The following is a 23,857-nucleotide window of genomic DNA, read 5'->3' as shown; positions in this document are numbered from 1 at the left end:
CATTGTAAAAGAACTAGTTAAGAAGTTATTCATAAGCAAATTTTATTTTTGAAAACCAAAAAGTTGCCTGTAAACTGTTGGATTAATTTATTGACAAATTGAAAGGGACACCACCTCCCCGCTCCGCACAAGTTGGTTTGTTCCACTCGCCCTTATGTGCACATCTATCTTTTCGTTGGTTTGTGATTTACTCACAAAATAAATTGTTCTTTCAGAACACGCACCCGGACGTAACGGTAGTAGCGTTCCTCATCTTCCCCACCAAGACCAACAACTTCAACGTGGAGTCCCTGAGAGGGCATGCAGTGACCAAGACACTCCGTGACACCATCCACGATATTCAGATGAACGTCGGCAAGCGCATGTACGACACATGTTTGAGGTCAGTTCTATTTAAACTATTATTTTTCATTTTGTTTATATAATTTACTTAGGACAGGTTGTTTCGGAGAATTTGAACAATTCATCAAATTTCAACATTCATTTTCAGGTTCTGTGAAAGTCCTATTCAAGTTCTGTTATTATATCATTATAGGCTATTTGCATGACAGAACTGAAATAAAAACAGAACTTAAAAAAATCTTTCACAGAACTTGAAAATGAAAGTTGAAATTTGATGAATTGTTCAAATTCTCCGAAACAACCCGTCCTTAGAATTATTTTCACATAAATTTGAATTAGGTAGGATAGATCAGTCAATCAATGTGGTAAATTTAACTAATTAACCATCACGCCATTCCCCGCAGCGGTAGGCAGGACGGACCGCCAAAAACTCGGTCTTGGCACACACTTCTTGCCTCATTCACATTCATACATACTCTTCCTTTGACTATAATATTAATGTGATAAATTTGAAATGAGATTCTGTCTAACAATTTGATACTTAGGACGGGCTGTTTCACAGAATTTGAACATTTCATCAATTTTCATTTTTGAAGATAATTTTCAAGTTCTGTGAAAGTTCTATTCAAGTTCTGTTATTATTTCTGTTCTGCAAAGCAACTGGACTAATGATTAATAACAGAACTTCAATAGGTCTTTCACAGAACTTGAAAATTAACATTGAAATCTTATGAATTGTTCAAATTCTGTGAAACAACCATTGCTTAATAAATATTGCAACATAAATTTGAAATCAGAACAATGTGATAATAAATATTCCAACATAATACATATTACAACACTAATATAAATATTAGGTACCCAACACCCATTTACAATAAATATATATATATTTTTTTTTTAAATAATCCAGAGGCCACCTTCCGCAGCCCAATGAGCTTCTTCAGAAAGATGACACTGTACGCCTGAAGAGATGCATGTACGCTCTGCAGAGGGACACCATGCCCCCCGTGACCACGCACAACGTTGTAAGCTAAATTTTCATTGAAATGCAGTATTTTTTATCAAATTAAATTTAATATGTTAATTCTGTGCACAAGAAAAGGGTTGACTTTATTTTTTATTTATTTTCAGGTTGATGATTGGAATGACCCCGTCCTTACCTCCGTCAGAAGGTGTCATCTTTTTAATTCTGTTAATGATAGGGTTAAGGTAAGCAATACATTTTTTCTTTATAAGGTAACCAACTGAAACCCAGTGTTGCCAGGGATTTATTTTGTTTAGGGGTCGAAAAGAGGTTGGGGGTAGTTTTTCAAATCATGTATAGACAATGACCTACACTGCTACTGTTCCTCTTGTTTGAAGATAAAGTGTGCAAAATTTCATCAGTTTCGGAATAAAGCTGTAGGTTTCTATAAAAAAAACACATTCACAAACACGTTGCCCGGGCTTCTGCAGAGTTTTTTGAAATTGCATATAGACGTTGAATTCTTCTTGTTTTGAAGGTCGAATGTGTAAAATTTCATCAACCTCGGAATTTATTCTTATATTATCTGTAATATTAATTTTAATCACGTGTTACAATAGGAAGATACAAGTACTGATATAAATATGTAGTGGATAACTGCTAACTATCCCTTACATATCGTTTATACTGTGCTACAACAAAGATGAATTCCAAAAAGTACCGTTACCATCCAGTAACTTTCAACTTTTCAATTTGGGATGCGGGTGTGGATAACCAATACCTCTGCCATAGGTAACCCCAAGTGGTTTGCTACGTTTTGTGACTTAGCAGGAGAGAGACTGGTCGAGGGAGACCTTTTGACCTCTTCGGCTGGACTCTCTCTACCCATTGCCTTGCACCGCAGTTGGAGGGATGGATTCATACGTCCATCACTCTTGGACCCTTCATACCTTTTGCCTTCCCAGAACTTCCTCCTCTTCCTTTCCTTAAAGAGACCCTCCACACAGCATCCCTTAAAATGATTGGCCCTGAGGGAAGTTATTTTCGTCAAGGTCTCCGGTGTGGAGCTAATATAAAAAAAGTAATGTTTTTATTCTCTCAACCTTGTGTTTCCCACGGTGGGGCGTACGCCCCACCGGTGGAGCATAACGTCTCAGAGGTGGGGCACCACATTTCAGAGATGAGAAACGTAAGCATTCCACATATAAAGGGGAATACTCATCGGTCATACAAAAAAATGTTATTATCATAAACGATTTACTCAGCGAACAGCGAACTTTATTTTCTCTTTTTATGGAAAATTATCATTGTTCATAAAAATTTTAAAAAATACAAAGGGATCCTTTATAAACAATCCTTACGTGGTGTCATAGTCGGGGCCCCTAGGCAATGCACGTTTCGGGGCTCATTTAACCTAGAGACCGATGCGGGGCCCCTAGGCAGTTGCCTATACTGCCTTACGCATAATACGGCCCTGGCCATAGTGACTGGATTTTTAAACAGTTTAAAACTTTGTGCATGTAAATCGGATGACCTTTTTTTTGCGGATCGATTCGTATTTTATTTTCCTCGTCCATATTTATATTTAAATTTCGCTTGCAAGATTTTAACTAAATAAACAAACACTTATACATACAGATGTGAACTGAATAAATAGCTTGTAAAATTACATCAACTTCTTAAACTAGGGAGGGGAGCCTCATTCATCATTGCCGCCCCGGGCCTCTGACGGGTGAGACATGGCATAAAGAAGGCTGGGAAACACTGTCTTAACCTTATCTACGCGGCTTTCACATAAAATGTGATCCATTGACAGCTACCCATACCTGGATGTTTCATTATTTGATCCATGAAGTTTCACTAAAACAAATACACTGTATCATAACAGTTCACTTGGTGGGACACGTGGTTTTGAAGTTCCTCGTTTTGGCTGTTCAGATAATTCTGGAGATCTTTACTGATAAATCAAATATTTTTTTTATCTTAATCAGGTTATCTTCCACCCCGAGTTCCTGTCGTCGACCAACCCGCTGCTGGGTCTGGAGTACGAAGAGTTTGTGCGCGGCTGCCATCTCGGCGTGTTCCCCTCGTACTACGAGCCCTGGGGCTACACCCCTGCCGAGTGCACCGTCATGGGTATACCCAGCATCACAACCAACCTGTCAGGTCAGTTGATACCTGCTTTAATGCACAATACGAAGCGAATCAAGCAGTCCACAATGGAGTGCTGATTCCAGACCTGATGTATGACAGTAAGGAGTTGAATTGGCAGTAGAAGAATAAAAGTAAACTGAATGCTGTACAATTAAGATCCTTTTTTTATTTTCTTTTTTGCTTTAACTCCACAGGAGGCCCTGAAGGGATTATTTGGGGATCCTGTGTGGAGGGTATTTTTCAAGAGAGAAAGGAGTGAACATGGGTCTTGAATGTTGTAAGACGGAGGAAACACAGTGGCCGGCATATCGTTCCGCAGCCGAGCTATTGAACTCAAGGTCGTAGAAACAACCGTATACGAATGTTGGGCGTACGTTTTGCGTGTTTCCTGACTATGCACTAGTGCTGAAGGGGTCGATGACGCTAGTTCCTTGGAACTTTTTCCAGTGGAATACTGGAAGAACAAGGACAGCATTTCCACCTGACGCCTGTGATTTTCGATCCTTGAGGCGTATGTGTGATATACCCGTGTATGACTGTGTTAAAAATGAGGAGATTCAGAAGGAATGCAATGCACTAATGTAATCGTCATGAATAAGATTAGGAAAGGGAAGCAAAGGCCCTTCTTCCACGAGAATATAGAAATATCCAATACTCATTTTGTGTATTCACGTCGCAAGCAACTTGTCGCGCACAGACATCACGAGACCTGCATCGTTACCACCTCTCCAAAACTTTCATAACCCACAATTGCTGTAGCTGTCATTTTTTGTTGTATGACTGTGTTAAAAATGTGGAGATTCAGAAGGAATGCAATGCACTAATGTAATCGTAATGAATAAGATTACGAAAGGGAAGCTAAGGCCCTTCTTCCACAAGAATATAGAAATATCCGATACTCATTTTGTGTATTCACGTCGCAAGCAACTTGTCGCGCACAGACATCACGAGACCTGCATCGTTACCACCTCTCCAAAACTTTCATAACCCACAATTGCTGTAGCTGTCATTTTTTGTTGTATGACTGTGTTAAAAATGTGGAGATTCAGAAGGAATGCAATGCACTAATGTAATCGTAATGAATAAGATTACGAAAGGGAAGCTAAGGCCCTTCTTCCACAAGAATATAGAAATATCCGATACTCATTTTGTGTATTCACGTCGCAAGCAACTTGTCGCGCACAGACATCACGAGACCTGCATCGTTACCACCTCTCCAAAACTTTCATACCCTCACCCACAATTGCTGTAGCTGTCATTTTTTGTTGACCCTTTTGTTCCTAGCACTGATCTAACGCTCCCATTGTTACGTTGTTACTGACACAAGTGACAATGAGACTATAATTTTTTGCTAGACTATCATATTTATTAATTGCTCTGTTATGAGAGGGTAACAACGTAGACCGACTGCTCGCAGGATACTGGCACCACTGACGAGCTTTGCCCGCGTATAAACCTCCACGCTGATGTATGGAGATAGTCGTCAAGATACTTGAGTATCCCTGTGGATGGAAGCGTCTTAGATAGTTTTGGCATGTAGAGTATATGAACGAAAAAAATAGTGTAAGTAGAATATATAACGTGAAAGTGAATAGTAGAAGAAGTCAGGGACGCCCCAGGGAATACATGTCAGTATCAATAAATCAAATACTTGAGTCGTGCCATGATAATCTGAACAGTATATATGAGACAATGTATGATTGGAATGAAGCCAGGAGTGTGTGTCAAGACCAAATTGTTTAGCGGTTCTTTCTGCCTAAGAGCGCGATGGTTAGTTAGTTAATTGATATTATGTTTTTCTTTCTGTTAAGGTTTCGGCTGTTTCATGCAGGATCACATAGCGGACCCCATGTCCTATGGAATCTACGTTGTTGATCGGAGATACATTTCCCTGGAGGCATCCGTCCAGCAATTGGCCCAGTACATGTATGACTTTGCAAGGTCAGTTATTGCTTTTCTTAACATAATTTATTATTATTTAAATTATATTATTATAATCGGTTGTGTGGTCCATTGTCCGTCCAAAGAGTTACTTCGCCATGTGTCCTTTGACTCAGGCACGTAACACTGGATGTAGAGCTCTGAGAATGTAGAGCAAGCGTTGACAGATACACTACTAAAAATGAATGTTCCTTTGCAGGTTAAATCGCCGTCAAAGAATTATTCAGAGAAACAGAACTGAGCGCCTTTCCGACCTGATGGACTGGAGAAATCTTGGCATCGTAAGTATATTTTTAAAATTTGCCACTCAAAAAGAATTGTTTACATCTTCTTAACCTTATCTATGTGGCCTAACCGAACCTAACTGTCCAATAATGGTGTACATCAATAATATGTAAGAATAAAACAATAAGACTAAAGGTAGTGGGATGAAAGGAAGGTGTGGAAGTACCAGATAGGTCATCAAATTCAAAGCCATTTCAAGCAACGTTTCAATTCTGAATGGTGATCTTACACCGTTGATGCTGAGAGTATCTTCCACTCTGGAACGTGCCGCATACATACTATATATTATTTAAAATTAATAAATTGTGAAATAAAATAAAATTTACTTGCACGCGCCGGGATTCGAACCCGCAACCTCCAGATTGCTAGTCGAAAGTCTTACCCCTCGACCAAGGACGCCGTTGAATTTTATATTTATATTAATTTATATTGATTTGTTTGACAGTTCTACAGGCAGGCCCGAGTGCGTGCCCTTCGAGAGGTGTACCCCGACTATGTGGACGAGGTTGAATCCGAGGTGGGCGGGCGCTTCTCCTACCCCCGCCCACTTTCTGAGCCCCCGAGCCCCTCGCATTCCCGTAAGACTTTTATAATATATTAAACTATAATTCATTTTTTTATTACTCGGACTTTATGCTTTTCTCTGTACTATCATTATCTTTTATAAAGGCTTCCATGGACATATCGTACAAATAATTTTGTCAAATCTGCAAACATATTTAGAGTAAAAATGAAGATGTCGTTTTGCTGTCCGATGATATTTTTTTTTCAATTAACAAAAAAAAAAATCTATCACACGTCGTCACTGATCACACTGCTACCCGTTGTGACAAAAAAAGTGATACGCGCTCTGTCTCGTCTCTTACCGTGCTGCTGGAATGAGATGGTGTGCGTATCGTGTGACCCGTTAGTCTAACCCAACTATCCATTTGCGAGGTGTGATGGATATCATCGAACAGCAAAATGACATCTACATTTTGCTGTTCTACAAGTTGCTGGTTAAAATCCTTCCGGTACGTGCTGTTGCACGCTGCATAGAAAAATGTAACTATACTGTTATAACCTTTGGCACCAGATTACACTAACTAAAAATTAAAATTCAAACTGAACCTAACGCCAATGCTTCGTACTTTAAAGACCATTAAAAATTGCACCTAATGTGTAAAAATGGATTTGCCATCGCAGAAGCAGAGCTGAGCTGTAAAGAAAAATGATGTCACATTTAATTCAATTATACATAAAAATTACTTATTTTAGATTAGGTAGAATGTAGGTATAATATTACATTTGAGCTAAAATCTAAACCTCTAAAGCCACGTACGAATATTACCAACACAACACGCTAAACAACAAAGGTTGTAAGAAATCATCATAGTGTACGTGCCTGTTTCGTGCATAGCGACGTACACACTTAGAAATTTGTTCCAACCTTTGCGGCATTACATGTTGTGTTGCGAATATCTGTATGCGGCTTAAGAGGTTTTTCTGAATCCTGCTGATAACTCTTTGTTAATCTAACGGGTAGTTTTATAAAAGAGATTGCCGTAAAACAATAATTCTCCTTGATTTATTCACAATGCTGAGGACGTAATTTAGGCAAAAATAAAAAACAAAACACAATTTTTTGTTTTGGTTTAATTTTTTTTTTTTACTTGAATGGTCATAACCATAGACATCCAAATTAATAGACTTGCCGTAACATTGAAATCTGGGGATCATTTCGATGAGCTTGAGGCAAACCACGTGACCGTATTTTTGGTACCAGGGGGCCTACTCTGTGTCTTTCGAAACTTTCCTGCTGCCGGTTTAGCCACGTCACAAACGCGTATTAACTCTTCCTTAACGGTGTTCAAAAATTCCTCGTCTATATACTCGGTAAATATTTATATATTGTAATTACTTACTACAATTCGTAAATTTACTGCGGAGGAATACCTGAAATTTGAACTCTGTGTTTAATGTATTTAGAGAGATATTTTATTAATTAGAGACGATGTTCACTCAGTTGACAGCACCGGCAAGGAAAGGTTAAACCACGAACTTACTGGTTTGTTAACCCGAAAGATACAGAGTAGGCCTCCTGGAGGGTTCGAGAATGCTTTGAATAAACTATGACATCAGTCGTACACTGACCACCGAAGAGTGCACATTTAAATAACCTGGCCATTCGCAGAAAAGTAAAGGCTGAAGCTTACTCCATGCTGCAAACCTTTGCCATTGTGGGACATTGTTCTGCGCAGGATCTGAATATTCCTTCTTAAACGAATTGCCTGACACAATCCACCATACTCAATTTTAGACTGTAAAATTGAGTGTGGCGAGATAATTATAACACATTTGTAAAAGTATCTAACTAAATAGTGTAACAAAATATTAAATTTTGGAAACAAGCCCGAACTTTTGTTTACCCGATTTGGGATATTACGTAGTTAAGTTTTAAGCAGCCAAAAATTTGCGCACTATTGTAAAAAGGACTGGTTATTCGTAAGCAGATTTTATTTCCGAGAACAGAATGGTGATATTACATTGCAACTTGCCTGTATATTGTCATATTCATTTATAAACAAATCAACTAAAGTGGGACGGTCACACCTCCTCCCGCGCTCCGCGCAAGTTGGTTCGATCCCCTTTCCCTGATTGGATCATCTATTAATTCTAATGTCTATGGTCTTAACCAATTTCCAAGAGACTATGAGAATGATTATTTACACTTTTTAATACAGTTTTTTTTTTTTAAGTAATGTGCTAACTAAAACTTTTCCTTAAAATGACCGCTGCCCTAATTTGTTTACTGAAGATGCTAGTAGTAAGCGTGGTAAGATGAACATAAAAAATAAATAATTATATGTTTTACACGTGAATGCATTAGATTTTAGACTACTGATTGTTGTACTAGAAGAGTTGAAAAAAATATATAACAGTAGGGTATTTTCACAATTTCAAAAAAATTCTGTGACTTACACAGTTTACTGGTTGCTAACAAAAACTGTCATTGAGGATCATCTAAAAGATCGGTGGAAGTGCAGCCGTCTTAAATATTGTGTTGATGCAGCATTGCCTGGTCAAAAATATATCTTATGAAAATTCCTGTAAATTTCCAGAAACTTCCTAGATTTTTGACACTTTTCTGTTGAAAATGCAAATATTTTCATCTTTACGAGGGGGATGCAAAACAAAACTCATAGAACTAATGATATCCCTGGATTTTTCGCAATTCTGGGAATTTCAGATATATCTTCACCAATACCTGTTTCTCCCTAGATTTGTCAAAAACTCCCTTTCTGTTCTTGAAACTCTCTATTTCTCCCCTGACATGAAAACGCTGTTTGGGGGCAATTTAAAATACACAATTCAAATCTTTGTAGAAAATTTATATGTCATGATATGAACATTGTTTGTGAAAATACCTTATGAAAATAGTGTGTCTGGGTGCCTACCATATCGTCGCTCTAGTTCGTTTTTGTCCAACAAACCATTTTTAAGTCCACCAAAATTAAACAACATTCCTAGTGTGTTTATCCAACACTTTGTCCTACATCCAAATTAAAAACGTGTTTTCTGCGTAATTTTAAATACATATTTGGAACAATTTTACTTAAAAATAATAATTTCTATCATTTTAGTAACCTTAGAATTATTGAGCTAATTTCATTGTACATGCGTTTTTCATAAAAAATACTTTGAAGCGCTTTTTCTCCCGATTTACATTTTGGTCTGTTGGATAAAAATGAACTAGAGCGACGATATGTCTGTACATAAATTATTTGTTCACCATAAAAAACTTTGGCATAACTGCATTATTTTATTAGCGTAGGAAGGTACTGATTATTTTAGATAAAATAGATTTTTTTTTTTCTTTATTTTAAAATTGTCAATGTCCCCTAAAGGTGCTTATAAACGAGTAAGATAAATTGCATATTATTGCCTATTGCTGAACAATTGTCTCGCCCTGCAAGGGAAGGGGCCATCAATATTTCCGTTTCCTGTCAATATTTTTTGTATAATTTTCGATTACACAACATTCTATTCTTTATCTATGTAAATGTCCACTTGGGCGTAAAACCAAAACCAAATAAAAAACTTTATATATTAACGTGTACCGCGAGACAAATTCATAGCACAAAAAACAATCTCCTGCAATAACAAAAGAAGCAAAATCAGTAACAGAACGGGAAGGAAATAGATTTGGGCCGGCAATATTGCCATAATATCAGTAGCCGAGCAAACTCACTGGCAAGATAAGGCAATACGTCGACAAGAATAGGCAAAGCACAAAAATCTTGCGCTATATTCCCCTACAGTAAAAAATTGCTCGTTTATGCGCCTCATAATGTTTTTATGTGGACATATTATTTCCATTTTCAGGAGGTGTAAAATGTAGAATCTTACACCTTTATTTATGTTTGTTTTTTTTTTGTATAACTGAAATGCAAATGACTTGCAAATTAATCTAAAATTAACCAAATGAATTTTCCTTTGGTAGGAATTTGTTCCAAATCATAATTTAAGTGCATGTTTCCAATTTTTTTTTTTTCATAATCTGTTTTGGAAATGTATTTTAAATTTTAACTGTTTATAAATCTTTTTACTTTTAAGTTTATTAATCTAAGTCAGTTGCATTTCATGTTATTTTTCCTTATTTCTTTTGCTGGACAGTTTCAATTCTAAACGATTGCCAAAATCAAACCACACAAACTACCGATTGTTCCGAAGCATCAGAGAATGATGAAAGCATATACAGCGACACACCCGTAGATAATGACGAACCCATAGACAGTGAAGAACTCATAGATAAAGCACTGGACATAGACGAAAACTCCAATCAATATAATAGCAAAGATTGCATAGAACAAGATTGCGATATGACCGTGTGCTTCGTGCATGATATAAAAACGAAATATATTGAAAATACAATGAATATCGTTGATACAGGCGACGATGGAGGAATAGAAATTGATTTTTGTAAAAAAAAATCATTGGTCTATGAAAAAATCGAACAATCTGATGATAAAAGTGACAACTTGGAAGCCATGGAGAAAACTGACAGTTTTAAAACGGAACAAATTGAAGAAACCAACAGTTTAAATGCGGTTCCGTCTGAAACAAAAGACAGCGCCGTCTGTATTTCACAGAGTCTAAGCAAAGCCATGGTTTGTGAACAGATCGACGTACGCACGGCCGGAGGACCGGGCGCACCAGACGGCGAAAGTGACGCGGTGGAGCAGGACAAAGTCGACCAGGCGTGAAATTCCGTCTACTACTAGTTTCTTTGGTAGACTATTGCAACATCTTCTATGGTGGACTGAATTTGCACTCGCCTTGTGGATATATTTTGAAGAGTGATGTTGAATTTAGACTTGTGGAGCAGGGTAGTGTTGATAAAAACGTGAATTTCCGTCTTGTTCTAGTTTCTAAGTACACTAGTACCAGTTTCTATGGTAGACTATTACAACATCTATGGTGGGCGGAATTCGCACTCGCCTTGTGGATTTTGAATTTAAAATTTTGGAGCAGGGTAAAGTTGAAAAATGTGTGAATTTCAGTCTACTACTATTTTCTATGGTAGAATATTACAACTTCTTCTATGGTGGGTTGAATTCGGATTTTTCGTGAGGATTTTGAAGAGGTTTTTTGAATGCAGATTGTTGGAACAGAATAAAGTCGTCAAAGGCGTGAAGTTCCGTCTATTAGTGGTTTCTATGGTACAAATCGCAAAACCTTAGGATTAATTTATAATTATTTACAACTGGTTTCCAAATTTTTCAGGATTGTTCCGATATTTACAAAATTTTACCACATATTTTGGACACCAGCTGTTTATTGCACTTAAATTGTAATTATTAGCAAAAACTAACTTTTGGAAACAATACGGCTTGTTCAATTCCACAGTACAAGAGTCCTGCTTCTTAGAGGTCCGTAGTAATGTGCTTTGTTTATGAGAAAAGGGGACAAGTTACAATGGAGCCATCAGTGGCTTTACTGATTTATATTTTTATAAAGAGCAGTCACGGTTTTGGAATGCACGGAAAATTTTCAGCAATAGTGTGTAGTGCACTTGTAGTGAATATATTATTTTTTCTGTAAAGTTATAAACAGTGATGTAGCGCTCAGTAGGTATTTGGTATGTTTGCAAGATTTCATAAATGTCCTTAAATTATTGGTAAATATACATAATTTCAAAACATTAGTTTTAACTAAAAAAACGGTTAAAATCATGAGAAGTACTGAATTCATCTATTTCGATAGGTAGAAAGAAAAAATCATATATTTATGTAACATATTGCATAAAATTGACATGTCAAAAAAATATGAAAATTTTTGGTTATTTTTGAACTTCAATTTTTAATTTCAATAGACAGAGCTCTAATAGCTTTATCCTATAATATCCAATCGGATAATATTAAATACTCGGATAAAAATTATTAAAAATGTATTTTTCAAAGTAATTCAATGGAGATAAACCCTTTTTTAAATAAATCTTTTTTTTTCCGTATTTCACTTTCTGCATATTTACCAAATTATTTACTGATGTGTAAAATTTGTTACCAATAATAATAATATATTTTATAGATGCAAAATTCTCCCAATTTGCATTTCCCGTTATACTAATGAAAAATACTAAGATAAAAGCTCTAATGCTTTTGTGCAGACTATTTCAGCTATATCAAAAACACATCTCTTTTTAGTCAAAAGATAATACAGTAAAAATTCTATTTAACTATTCAAAAACATGTTTTTTTTTATATTTTTGTTCCAACTCTTAAAATAAAAAAAGACGTTAATTATTATTCTGTCGTGACTTGAAATATAAAAAAAAGATGTAAATTATTTATTTACGACTATGTTTTTTCAGGGGCGACAACACCGGCCGCATCAGTCCACGGATCTGATGACGAAGATGATGACGAGGTCGACGAAGAAAAAGAATTGGCGGAACTTAAAATTTCCGAATAGCAACATTGAAGCAGTGCCTAACCGCTGCAGTGTTCTATAAATGTTGCACTAATAATTCCATATTCAAAACTGTTGAGATGTAATGGACATAGTATCGAGGTTTAACAAATGATACCTAGTATGTGACATTTTTGATGAATTTTTTTATAGAATTTTAAAAATAGCGCATAACATTGAGATAAACATTCTTAAAATTATATACTACTTCGAATAACTTTGTATTTGACATCTCGAAATTATGATAAATGATAAACCTTCTAAAAATATGTTAATTGGTCACTTACTGTATTGTTTCTTAAACCTCGATATTATACTAGGTTATATAAAATACAGACTCTCTCCTCATAGAAAATGTCAAAATGTAACATACTTCATCAATAATAATTATTATTATTAATAATAGCACCCATATCTACATATTTACAAAATATTGTTACATAATTGCTTTCTACGAAACTAATGTAACAAATTCTGATGAATTTATTTTATTGTTAGTTTATACTGAACTTCGGCAATACTATTATTGTTTTAAGAAATTAATTAACGAATGGCACCTCGAAAGTTTGTTTCAAATTTTAACTGTAATTTTGAAACTCACGCAATAATTCATAATTTTTTCAATTGTGTTTTGTTTACTTTTGTAGTCATTTTATGCAATATTTTTTAACAACTTTTAAAATGCAACATTGTTTGTCAATATTTATCTAGTTTATAAGGAGAAATATATTTTTATTTGTGTTTATAGTTGATTACGGATATAGAAAACTTAGATGGATCCTCTTCGTACCTTGGAAAACTGCAAATATCTAGCTGGTACCAGATAGTATCATGAAGATTCCTTCTATGAGTATCATAGATAATAGTAACATAGATACGGCATGGAAGCGTGCCGACTGTTGCCGAGCTACGAGTGTTTGTTGTATAGGTAGAAACAAAGGCGGGATGCTGCCCCATGCTTAAATGTGATTTGCAGGGTATGTCATCAAAATGACAATTCAACACACCTACAAAAAGTGATATAAAATGATGAAACAAAGACTAGGTTAAATAGGTAACTATTAAACCTAGTTTTTGTTTCATCACATTTAATGACTCCGTATCACTTTTTAAAGGTGTGTTGAATTTTCTATTTGCAGTGGTATAGGTGAATGGTGTTGAATAATGAATGGTTCATGACCCATCGCCCTTGTTTCTATTATCTATTATCTAGTACCGAAGGGCTTATCTATAAACTCTATATTTGTAGATTAGACGGAGCTTTTTGTATACATACCTGCTCAAAACCTTCAAATATGCTTGCCATAGTTTCACGGTGGTCGTGTTATCAATACAAAACAGATAAACTAAAAAAAAAATTGTCACGACAGTTGTTAACCTTATATTAGCTTTAAAACGACGTTAGGCTAAATTAGTGGCGTTAATCCTTTGAACCATGTAAATCGACTATTCGTCCGATTTTATTTTGCCTTACGATGCGTATATCAACTATAGTCCATGGTCTAAAAAATACTAATGTGTAAATAAAATCACTTTAGCTAATTGAATGTGGCCATTTAAGAGTAAAATTGGAATCAATTCTATGTTTAAATATATTTCTATTTACTGCTAAAGGCCAGCATTCCTAATATGCGGCAGTTGCAAATATACGATGTGACGTCGTAATCCTTGATCTTTCATCACGCTGATGTCATCTTTGAAGTTTTTGTTATTAACCTTTTGTATGTTGGCTAAAATTTTAAATATTCCTGGTCCATTATTTGCATGAAGATTCAATTTTTATCACCTTAACACACTTCAAACAGGCGAAAATAGGATCTCGTTGGAGAAAATGGATTTTGCTTTAAAGCGCTGTATGTTTGAAAATAATACATGTATTTGAATTTTTTTTTTTTTAAGTAGTAGTCAAAACACCCCAGCTATAAAAGTACTGTCTGAAATTAAAGGCTGTTGTAATACAATCGTCATTTAGTGATGTTTTATGTGTGAAAAATGTACATATTTTATTACATTTTTAAAAATTTGGTTTTCACTTACGCACATTAAAAAAAAATATATATATTTCCGCATCTCCCATAAGTGCAAGGATTTATTATCCATTCTACAGTTTTACTATAGTTTCCTTTCGAATAAATATTCTTCCACAGAAGAGACGAGAGATAAGAAAATGGAAGACTTGTATTACATTGTTTACACATATACATATTTATAATTGGGACCCTATTGTATACCATTTGTATACAGTATTCATATAGAATTATCAGACAGCAAAGCCTTTACTGCCACTCAAGTAGGACAGGCATAAAATGTAGAAGTATCCGTTCTGCCGGAAGTGTGTTAACCTTTACAATGCCAGCATTTCCAATGACATAATATATCCCATCATGCGGACATTTTGACACAATTTATATGTTTTAGTGAATCTTCATGGATCACATATGCGACATCTGCTTACAGAGATTGCCGCCAATGGATCGTATATGCAACAGCTGCGGAGATTAGGTTAACTATCAAAGGTTTTTTTCAAATGACAGAAGCCGTTAGTGTCAAATTTATAAACATACATAAATTATATTAAATATATTTCTACTGCAACAATTGCCGCATTCATTGAAGGTATTTAGTTTTTCTTATTTATATAGCTGACATAGCCACTAAAATGTGAACATAACTGATATTAAAATGACTGTCCATTACCTTGTTAAGTTTAAAAAATTATTTAAAGAAATTTATACATACATATATATATTTACAATCATATTCTATTCTATATGCAAACCTTATTTATGAGTGTTAATTTTCTAAAATCTGAAGAAAAAGAAAACTACAATAATTATTATGGTATTTTTAACAATATTTTTTTGATGTTGTGAATTTTGGATTTTTGTTTTGGCAGCTAGCTTTTTTGCAGGATAAATATTTTTTATGTATTAATATAATTAGAGCTAGGTTTTATGTGTTCAATTTGCTTAGTTTTTAAGATACTTTTTAAAGTATCAAGTATAGTTGGCTTTAAGTTATACTTTTTCGATTTACATCACTATATGCCATTCAATCTAAAAAATCCAGAAGAAACTTTGTTAACTGCGGATTTGAAAAGCCCTATTATTTATTGGGTAGGTACCATCCCACTTTTGTTTGATGGGTACTAACTCGTTTTAATTTGCCATAAAATGCCATGCGAGTCATATTTTGACTCATTTTTAAGAAATAGTCTGAAATTACAACCTAGTCTAAACGGATGAAAATTAGTTTATTTTTGTAGTGAATATTATTCAGTCAATTTTCAAAATCATTTTGTATCATAGAACTTGCTCATTTTGTAATATTGTGTTTATTGTATGTCCGTCAACAAATGAGCCCCTTTTGAATAATGTCCAAATATATTTTTTAACTATTTTCAATCATGTTTGTAAAACTTTAAATCATATTCCAGCATGTCTGAATATTCGTTAACTCCTTATTGTCTTGTCTGACAAATGTGCAGCTAGCCTTGTGATTGTCAATGAAAATTACAAATTAATTATTGACTTCTGTTCAGTCATAATAATATTGTAGTTATTTGAACAAAGTTATATAAAAATAATATGAGTCAACTGTCGGATTTAGAATGTTTTTAAAATTTTGAATTCTGTTTTTAGATGTCATTATGGAACAAGTGTTGCCAGTGAGAAAAATATATTTTAGAGGAAAAAATTGTTAAGTTTAATGTTAGGCTAGTAAATTTATGTGTTGGTAGGTAAGTTTTCATAGATGTAATTCTATGTGTTTCCAGCCTGTGCCACAATGTAACTCCATCTGTATGTCGCACCACCCCAATAAATACTTCTTAATAACCTGATTTCCTTTATTCAACCCTCATCATTAACACACATTCCTTACGCAGGTTGAAATTGCCACTTTAAAACAGGCCGAATGTTTCAGTTTATGCAAAAAAAAAAAAGAGCCAAAAAGCATGTTTTATTTTTTATAGTGTCCCGGTGTGGGTTTGTTTTTTAAACAAATCTACAGTTTTGTTCCGAGATTGATGAAATTTTGCACACTTGACCTTCAGAACAAGAGAAAGGTCACTGTACACATGAGATTTCTAAAGATCACCCCTGTCCCCCTTTTCACCCCAGCAGAATATTGATACTTTCTCACACTTGACATTCAAAATAAAAGGAAAATTACTGTACATCTGATTTAGAAAAACTCAGCCTAAAGCCCACGCAATGCCGGGGACTTCTGCTGGTTATGCAATAAAAGCATATTAAAAAAACGGGTAGTGAGCACCAGTTAATAAGTGCTCCTGAGTGCCGAACCAACAAAATTTCCGACATGGCTGATCACAATACGAAACTCGTTTCGGTTATAACATTTCATAAAGATCTCATACGATAGTATCCTACTGAGCGTGCATAACTTGCATTGCGACTGTGCCTATGTTCGTAGCAGTTCGTTTTCGATTGCAAGAATTCTACTACTTTGTTTGGATAATTTGTGATCAGTCGAAAAGTGGTTACATACAATTCTTTCCTAATATTGGCATTATCGCGGATGGCAAACTTGCTTTTACCATATCAGAAGGAACAGTTTCTTTGTAAACTGGAACACATAAGTTTTTTACTCTTTTTCAGCCAATGTTCTGCTTATAAGATACAACACGAGTGATTTATTGTCAAGCATTGTGTCGCAGTAACGCTATGTCTGAGATTAAGTCCCCAGATCTGGTTGTTTTGAATTTTAAAGGGAGAAAGGTAGTTTTTCGGAAAAGGGTATGCAATCTACCGAATGTTGAGCAGTGGTATAATCATACATTTCGTTCAGGGGCCATATAACAACAAGACGGTCGTAGAAGTTTTCATTGCCTCTGATTTTGTATTATTAAACATGAGATATTTCAATACCAAGTTTATAGTTGAAAATCTGATTGTGTGTCCATCTAAATGTGTCATTATTATTGTGTTATTGTATTACTCATTTTAGTACTCGTTGTGATACCGTGTTGCCAGCTCCAACCCTCTGAGCTAACATTAACGTATCATTTTTTATTTAAAGTGGTTTTCTTCGTTTAGTTCTGGTGTATCCGTCAATTACCGGATACCAAGAACTATTAAGCTTAGCTCCATCGTCTCTATTAATGTTTACGGGATTTTTATGAATTTCAATGGCCTCCGTAATCAGCCGTGCTCTATAAGTTTTCGGTCTCCCCAGGATTTCAGGAACAAATCCAAAGTAATGCCCGGTGTCAATCAAATGCTCGGCAATTGCCGATTTGTCAGAGTGGCCGAGTTTACAAGCTCTGAAGTGTTCTGAAATTCTTTTGGAGATAGTCCGCTCTGTCTGGCCTACATAGACCTTGTCACATCCGGAACAGCTGAGTTTATACACTCCATCTGTTTCCAGAGGAAACTTAGTCTTTGCAGACCTCAGTAAGTCCTGTATCTTTGTTGTTGTTCCGAAGACAGTCTTGATATTTTCCTTTCTCAAAAGCCTGGCAATTTTGTCTGTCACATTGTGCACATAAGGCAGGAAGGCACAGCCTTTCGACTCTTGTTCAACTCTGTCTTCGTTTGGTGCAGATTTGGCTCTTATGATTTGCCTTGTCTGACTTGCTGGGTAGCCGTTACGTTCCAGTGCATCGGTCAGCTTCGTAAGTTCCGCTCCGATTTTATGTTCTTCGCATATTCTGGTCGCTCGGGTCACCAATGTATGGATAAGTCCTCTCTTCTGCGCTGGGTGGTGGTGCGAATCAGCGTGTAAGTACCGATTCGTATGGGTTGGTTTCCTATATACAGTATGCCCTAGGCTACCATCGTGTTTCCGCATCACCTCCACATCTAGAAAGGGCAGGATTTTTTCTTTGTTTTCCAGTTCCATTGTGAATTTAATTTTGCTGTGGAGAGAATTAAGATGGTCCAGGAATTCGTTTAGTTTCTCCGTTCCATGAGGCCAAATGGCGAAGACATCGTCGACGTAGCGCCACCATACTTTAGGGACAGCCGAAGCTGTGTCGAGTGCCACTTCTTCAAACTTCTCCATAAAAAAGTTGGCTAGTACTGGCGATAACGGACTGCCCATCGCAACTCCCTCCAATTGCTCAAATAGTTCACCCTGAAACGCAAAGTATCCCGTTTTGAGGCAGTGTTCAAAAAGTTTGCAAATGTCTTCCTCATATATCTCCCTGAGCATTGTCATGGAGTCTTCTAGAGGCACATTTGTGAAAAGTGACACGACGTCAAAGCTGACCAGAATATCTCCTTCCTCAGTCTTAACTTTCTGTGAACTATTTGAGCAATTGGAGGGAGTTGCGATGGGCAGTCCGTTATCGCCAGTACTAGCCAACTTTTTTATGGAGAAGTTTGAAGAAGTGGCACTCGACACAGCTTCGGCTGTCCCTAAAGTATGGTGGCGCTACGTCGACGATGTCTTCGCCATTTGGCCTCATGGAACGGAGAAACTAAACGAATTCCTGGACCATCTTAATTCTCTCCACAGCAAAATTAAATTCACAATGGAACTGGAAAACAAAGATAAAATCCTGCCCTTTCTAGATGTGGAGGTGATGCGGAAACACGATGGTAGCCTAGGGCATACTGTATATAGGAAACCAACCCATACGAATCGGTACTTACACGCTGATTCGCACCACCACCCAGCGCAGAAGAGAGGACTTATCCATACATTGGTGACCCGAGCGACCAGAATATGCGAAGAACATAAAATCGGAGCGGAACTTACGAAGCTGACCGACGCACTGGAACGTAACGGCTACCCAGCAAGTCAGACAAGGCAAATCATAAGAGCCAAATCTGCACCAAAAGAAAACAGAGTTGAACAAGAGTCGAAAGGCTGTGCCTTCCTGCCTTATGTGCACAATGTGACAGACAAAATTGCCAGGCTTTTGAGAAAGGAAAATATCAAGACTGTCTTCGGAACAACAACAAAGATACAGGACTTACTGAGGTCTGCAAAGACTAAGTTTCCTCTGGAAACAGATGGAGTGTATAAACTCAGCTGTTCCGGATGTGACAAGGTCTATGTAGGCCAGACAGAGCGGACTATCTCCAAAAGAATTTCAGAACACTTCAGAGCTTGTAAACTCGGCCACCCTGACAAATCGGCAATTGCCGAGCATTTGATTGACACCGGGCATTACTTTGGATTTGTTCCTGAAATCCTGGGGAGACCGAAAACTTATAGAGCACGGCTGATTACGGAGGCCATTGAAATTCATAAAAATCCCGTAAACATTAATAGAGATGATGAAGCTAAGCTTAATAGTTCTTGGTATCCGGTAATTGACGGATACACTAGAACTAAACGAAGAAAACCACTTTAAATAAAAAATGATACGTTAATGTTAGCTCAGAGGGTTGGAGCTGGCAACACGGTATCACAACCTCATACTTAAGCTCACATTTTAACACAACCTCAAATAAGACATCTGCCCTGATGATGGACACTGCAATGCTGTCCGAAACGTTGGCTAAAGAAGGAGTTAGCGCAACACGGCATAATACCCCAAAAACAAATAACAAAAAAGATCGTACGATTCTTTGTACCGGTAAGCCGCCTTGTACCACAAGAAAAAAGATGCTAGGTAGTTAGTAGGTGTATGTACAGATGTCGGACTGTCAAACACCGTTCATGTCTCTGAGTATGAAAGTCCTCAGTCCAGGTCCAGATGTCTGACTGTCTTTCACGTCTCTGAGTGTGTAATAATAATTTTAATAATGCTATTTTTCTAAAATATCTCGTGATAAAAAAGTTTAACCGTTCAATTGAGCCGTGGTACGGTTTACCGGGAGTCGTACGAATACGTCTCATCAAAAAGAGCTAGCTCAGTTGTGCAGCTCGTTCATGAGCTACTCATGAGCTACTCATCGCTACTGGTCAATTCTGAATTATGTAGTTTAATTGATGACAAACATCTGATAAATGATTGTGGAGTACGTTGCAAGACCTCTTATCAGTTTAATATAAATGTATGTGTTCAAAATCATTCTGTACATTTCCTGTTAGCGGAAATACTAACTTGACGTAAATGCTATTAGACTGACAGAAGCAAAAACAAAAAAAATTGTTAGCCTGGAGATTGAACCCAGTGTCAGATTTATAAATGTTGAGTCAGATGACAGATCATATTTATTGCTCCAGATTTATTAATAATTACATAGATAATTGTTATTTATTTTTCCCTCTTTCGTGTTCATGGTTGTAATAAGAAAGGGTCTAGTTATTTAAAACATTCAGAAGAATGTAGACACTTGTTTTCACACAAATCACAACATGTATCAATTAATTATTGATTTATTAGATAAAATTTAAAATAAAAAAAGTATACATTCAATAAAGCCCACTCACTACAATGTCTTTGTACATGTGGCAATTATTAAAAAAAATTATAACATATTTGCTTAAAGTCTTTATAAATAATAATGGAATCCACAGGCGAACATCCGTTATTAATACTTTGTTCAGGATTTAGGTCATGGTTCCAAAGACGGGGTTGTGCCTGCAGATGCTGGGCCCGTACTCCATGTAGTCCTTCTTGGTATGACACACCTGGTAGAACTCGGGAGTGGATGCGAGCATGCTGCCACCGAACCACACGGCGTATCGCTGCATATGATGCGATACCACTTGCACGTCTATCGGCTTTGGAATGATTCTCCCTTCTGACAGGATCTCCGATGTGCGCAGTCTCATGTCCACCGTGCGCTTAATGTCTCGCTGGAGTCTACGACCAAAGTCTCTAAACATCGTTGAACCTCCGGAAAGAACTATATTTTTGTACAGACCTCTCCTCACGTCGATTGGGCAGTTTTGAATGACATCGTCCACCATTTCGTTGAGTGGCGTCGTGAAGTCGGGGTTGGAAAACTCCGGGTGAAAGAATATCTCGGGACCGAGGAAACGTTCGTATCCGACATCCACGGTAAACGGATTCTTTGTGATTGCGTTAACTCCTGTGTATTTCTTAATCCACTTGCTCGGATCCGCATCGTATTTGGCGAACTCTTTGGCAATGTCTGGAGAAATGTACGAGTACCGTTCCTTGATGGATTTGGCCGTCTCGAGGCTCTGTTCTGGGGGGATACCGACCTCGCGTTCTCGGAGCAGGGATTGTATAAAGGAGGTAATGTTGCGCCCGGCAATGGGGATGTGCTTGATGCACGATCCGATGACGTAGCCCTCAGCCACAGGGATGATGTGCGTCACTCCGTCACCACTGTCGATGACGATCCCGGTGAAGATGCAATCGCTGGTGGTGCGGGAGGTCCAGGAAGCGGCCAGCGCCAAGACGGCCTGCACTGCGATGTACAAGCCGGGGACATTGAAAGATTCGAACATGATCTCCGCGATGTACTCCCTGTTCTCCGGGGTGTTTAACGGCGGCTCAGTGAGCAGGAAGAAGTGATCTTCCGGCTCCGCCCTGAGGTACTTGAAGATGCACTGTTCCATGAACCTCTCCATGAGATCCCAGTCCTCAACGAGCCCGTGGCGCACCGGGTACTTGACGGAGTAGCCCGTGGCCTCGAAGGCTTCATCTCCGATGAAAAAGTCGAGATCTTCCACTCCTTTGCCGAGCCGCCGCGACGACTGATCGCCCACTTTGGCGGATTCCTTGATGGCTATCGCTGAGGGAATAATGAACTGCGGCTCCTTATTTCCGGCGAACCCCAGCTTGGTGTATCCCGTGCCGACGTCTATAACGCAGGCCGGCAGCCTTTCCGACATATTTAGAGTTCAAATTTACCGATATTACTGAAAAGTGACAGCTCGTTAGCTATCTGACAAGAGTTTATCACAGATCACGCCGCGCCTACCCGCTCCCTGGGTGACTCGTATATAAATCTCCTTCCTTCGATCCCGCCAGCAATGTACAGCCACTGAGTAAAAAAGTTCAATCACTAAGCCTGTCGAGTTGATGTTGTTGAATTTCTATCAGCCCGTTATTCTAACCCGTTGTTTTTGCCACCTACTTCCCCACTGCATTAGACAACGAGCAGATTGCACAGTACCTACGTACAAATATTACTGCTTTAGAGGAGAGGCGATCAAATTATTACTAAAAATATTAGATATATTATCGTCTAAGAGTGATTTCCTTCTATAATAATTATTTAGATATGCGTTATCGCGGTAAGGTTTCGTGTTAAACAAACATACTAATGTCGGTTGTTTGTCTGTCTATGAATGATTGTAACGCTCGTTCAATGAACTTGGAGTTGTTTTTAATTTAAGTGTCATTTTTAAAATAGATACTGATTATGTAAAAAAATTAACATAAAACATTTTCGTTTTCATAGGTATTTAAAATAAATATTTCAGATACCTATGAAATAAATGTTTTAAAAAAGTGGGTGTGTCAAGCCTACGCAAGACAGAAGTGAAACTTCTAGTATTCCTCTCTCTCTATTTTCATTTCATCATCTCTATTTTCTCTCTTAGGTTAGTTTGAAAATTAGAGGTTAAATAATTCAACGACGAAGCATGGATTTGCTTTTTCTAATATTTTCTTATAGATGAATGACGTTCGATTAATGTATAGTTCCAAAAATTTTCAATTTATTCACAAGTATACAATATTACATAAATAACAATATTACAATTAAAAATTACAGATGTGGAAAAACAATCAATTACGTATTTCACTCGTATTACACTCACGACGCAGTATACTAACCAAGCAGCTGATGCTTGGCGTGGCGCAGTTCGCTGGTGTCTGAGAGAGAGGAAAGAAGAGAAGAGAGAGAACGTTCGTGAGCGGCTCCCCCACCTCAACAAGCGCATATGGTGAGAGAGGGACAGTGAACGGTGAGCGGTGGTGGGGGTACCCGCATTTTCGTGTCGATCCTGACTCGGTTTTACTCCGTCCCTGAAAATCCATTACGCGCCTAAAGAAGTTTCACTTCAAAAAAATTCTCACGTTTAATTTTGAGAAGTAGTTAGATTTTGTGGTTTTTCTTTTTAACAGATTTAGGACGGGTTGTTTCGGAGAATTTGAACAATTCATCAAATTTCAACGTTCATTTTCAAGTTCTGTGAAAGTCCTATTCAAGTGCTGTTATTATATCATTATAGGCTAGTTGCTTGACAGAACTGAAATAATAACAGAACATAAAAAAATCTTTCACAGAACATGAAAATCAACTTTGAAATTTGATGAATTGTTCAAATTCTCCGAAACAACCCGTCCTTAATAACATAATATCTCTGATTTTTCAC

General features: G+C 37.0%; 2 protein-coding genes across 9 annotated transcripts in view; one reads left to right on the top strand and one right to left on the bottom strand.

The window, feature by feature from the left end:
- The window catches only part of Glys (glycogen [starch] synthase), a 75,418-nt gene extending 58,942 nt beyond the window's left edge, over positions 1 to 16,476 (top strand). For 6 of the 8 annotated variants that reach the window (XM_089647788.1, XM_089647786.1, XM_089647787.1 and 3 more), the window contains 9 exons: positions 216 to 382; positions 1,256 to 1,370; positions 1,477 to 1,554; positions 3,301 to 3,475; positions 5,275 to 5,404; positions 5,604 to 5,685; positions 6,135 to 6,267; positions 8,487 to 8,504; positions 12,543 to 16,476. In XM_089647788.1, the coding sequence (XP_089503914.1) occupies positions 216 to 382; positions 1,256 to 1,370; positions 1,477 to 1,554; positions 3,301 to 3,475; positions 5,275 to 5,404; positions 5,604 to 5,685; positions 6,135 to 6,267; positions 8,487 to 8,504; positions 12,543 to 12,643 (999 nt within the window). In that variant the 3' untranslated portion in view covers positions 12,644 to 16,476. The remainder of the gene's footprint in view (positions 1 to 215; positions 383 to 1,255; positions 1,371 to 1,476; positions 1,555 to 3,300; positions 3,476 to 5,274; positions 5,405 to 5,603; positions 5,686 to 6,134; positions 6,268 to 8,486; positions 8,505 to 12,542) is intronic. The other 2 variants (XM_089647792.1, XM_089647791.1) reach the window with 1 other exon arrangement.
- Positions 16,477 to 20,930: 4,454 nt separating this feature from the next.
- On the bottom strand, positions 20,931 to 22,514 carry Arp3 (Actin-related protein 3). The gene has a single exon (XM_089648233.1). It carries the CDS (start codon positions 22,364 to 22,366, stop codon positions 21,110 to 21,112), a length of 1,257 nt encoding a protein of 418 aa, XP_089504359.1. The 5' UTR covers positions 22,367 to 22,514; the 3' UTR covers positions 20,931 to 21,109.
- Between the last annotated feature and the right edge of the window lie 1,343 nt (positions 22,515 to 23,857).

The sequence above is a fragment of the Hesperophylax consimilis genome, chromosome 27 (genome assembly GCF_061612785.1).
Source record: "Hesperophylax consimilis isolate HC1 chromosome 27, BYU_Hcon_1.0, whole genome shotgun sequence".
Lineage (NCBI taxonomy): Eukaryota > Metazoa > Arthropoda > Insecta > Trichoptera > Limnephilidae > Hesperophylax > Hesperophylax consimilis.
This window is presented reverse-complemented; position numbering and strand designations above follow the sequence as displayed.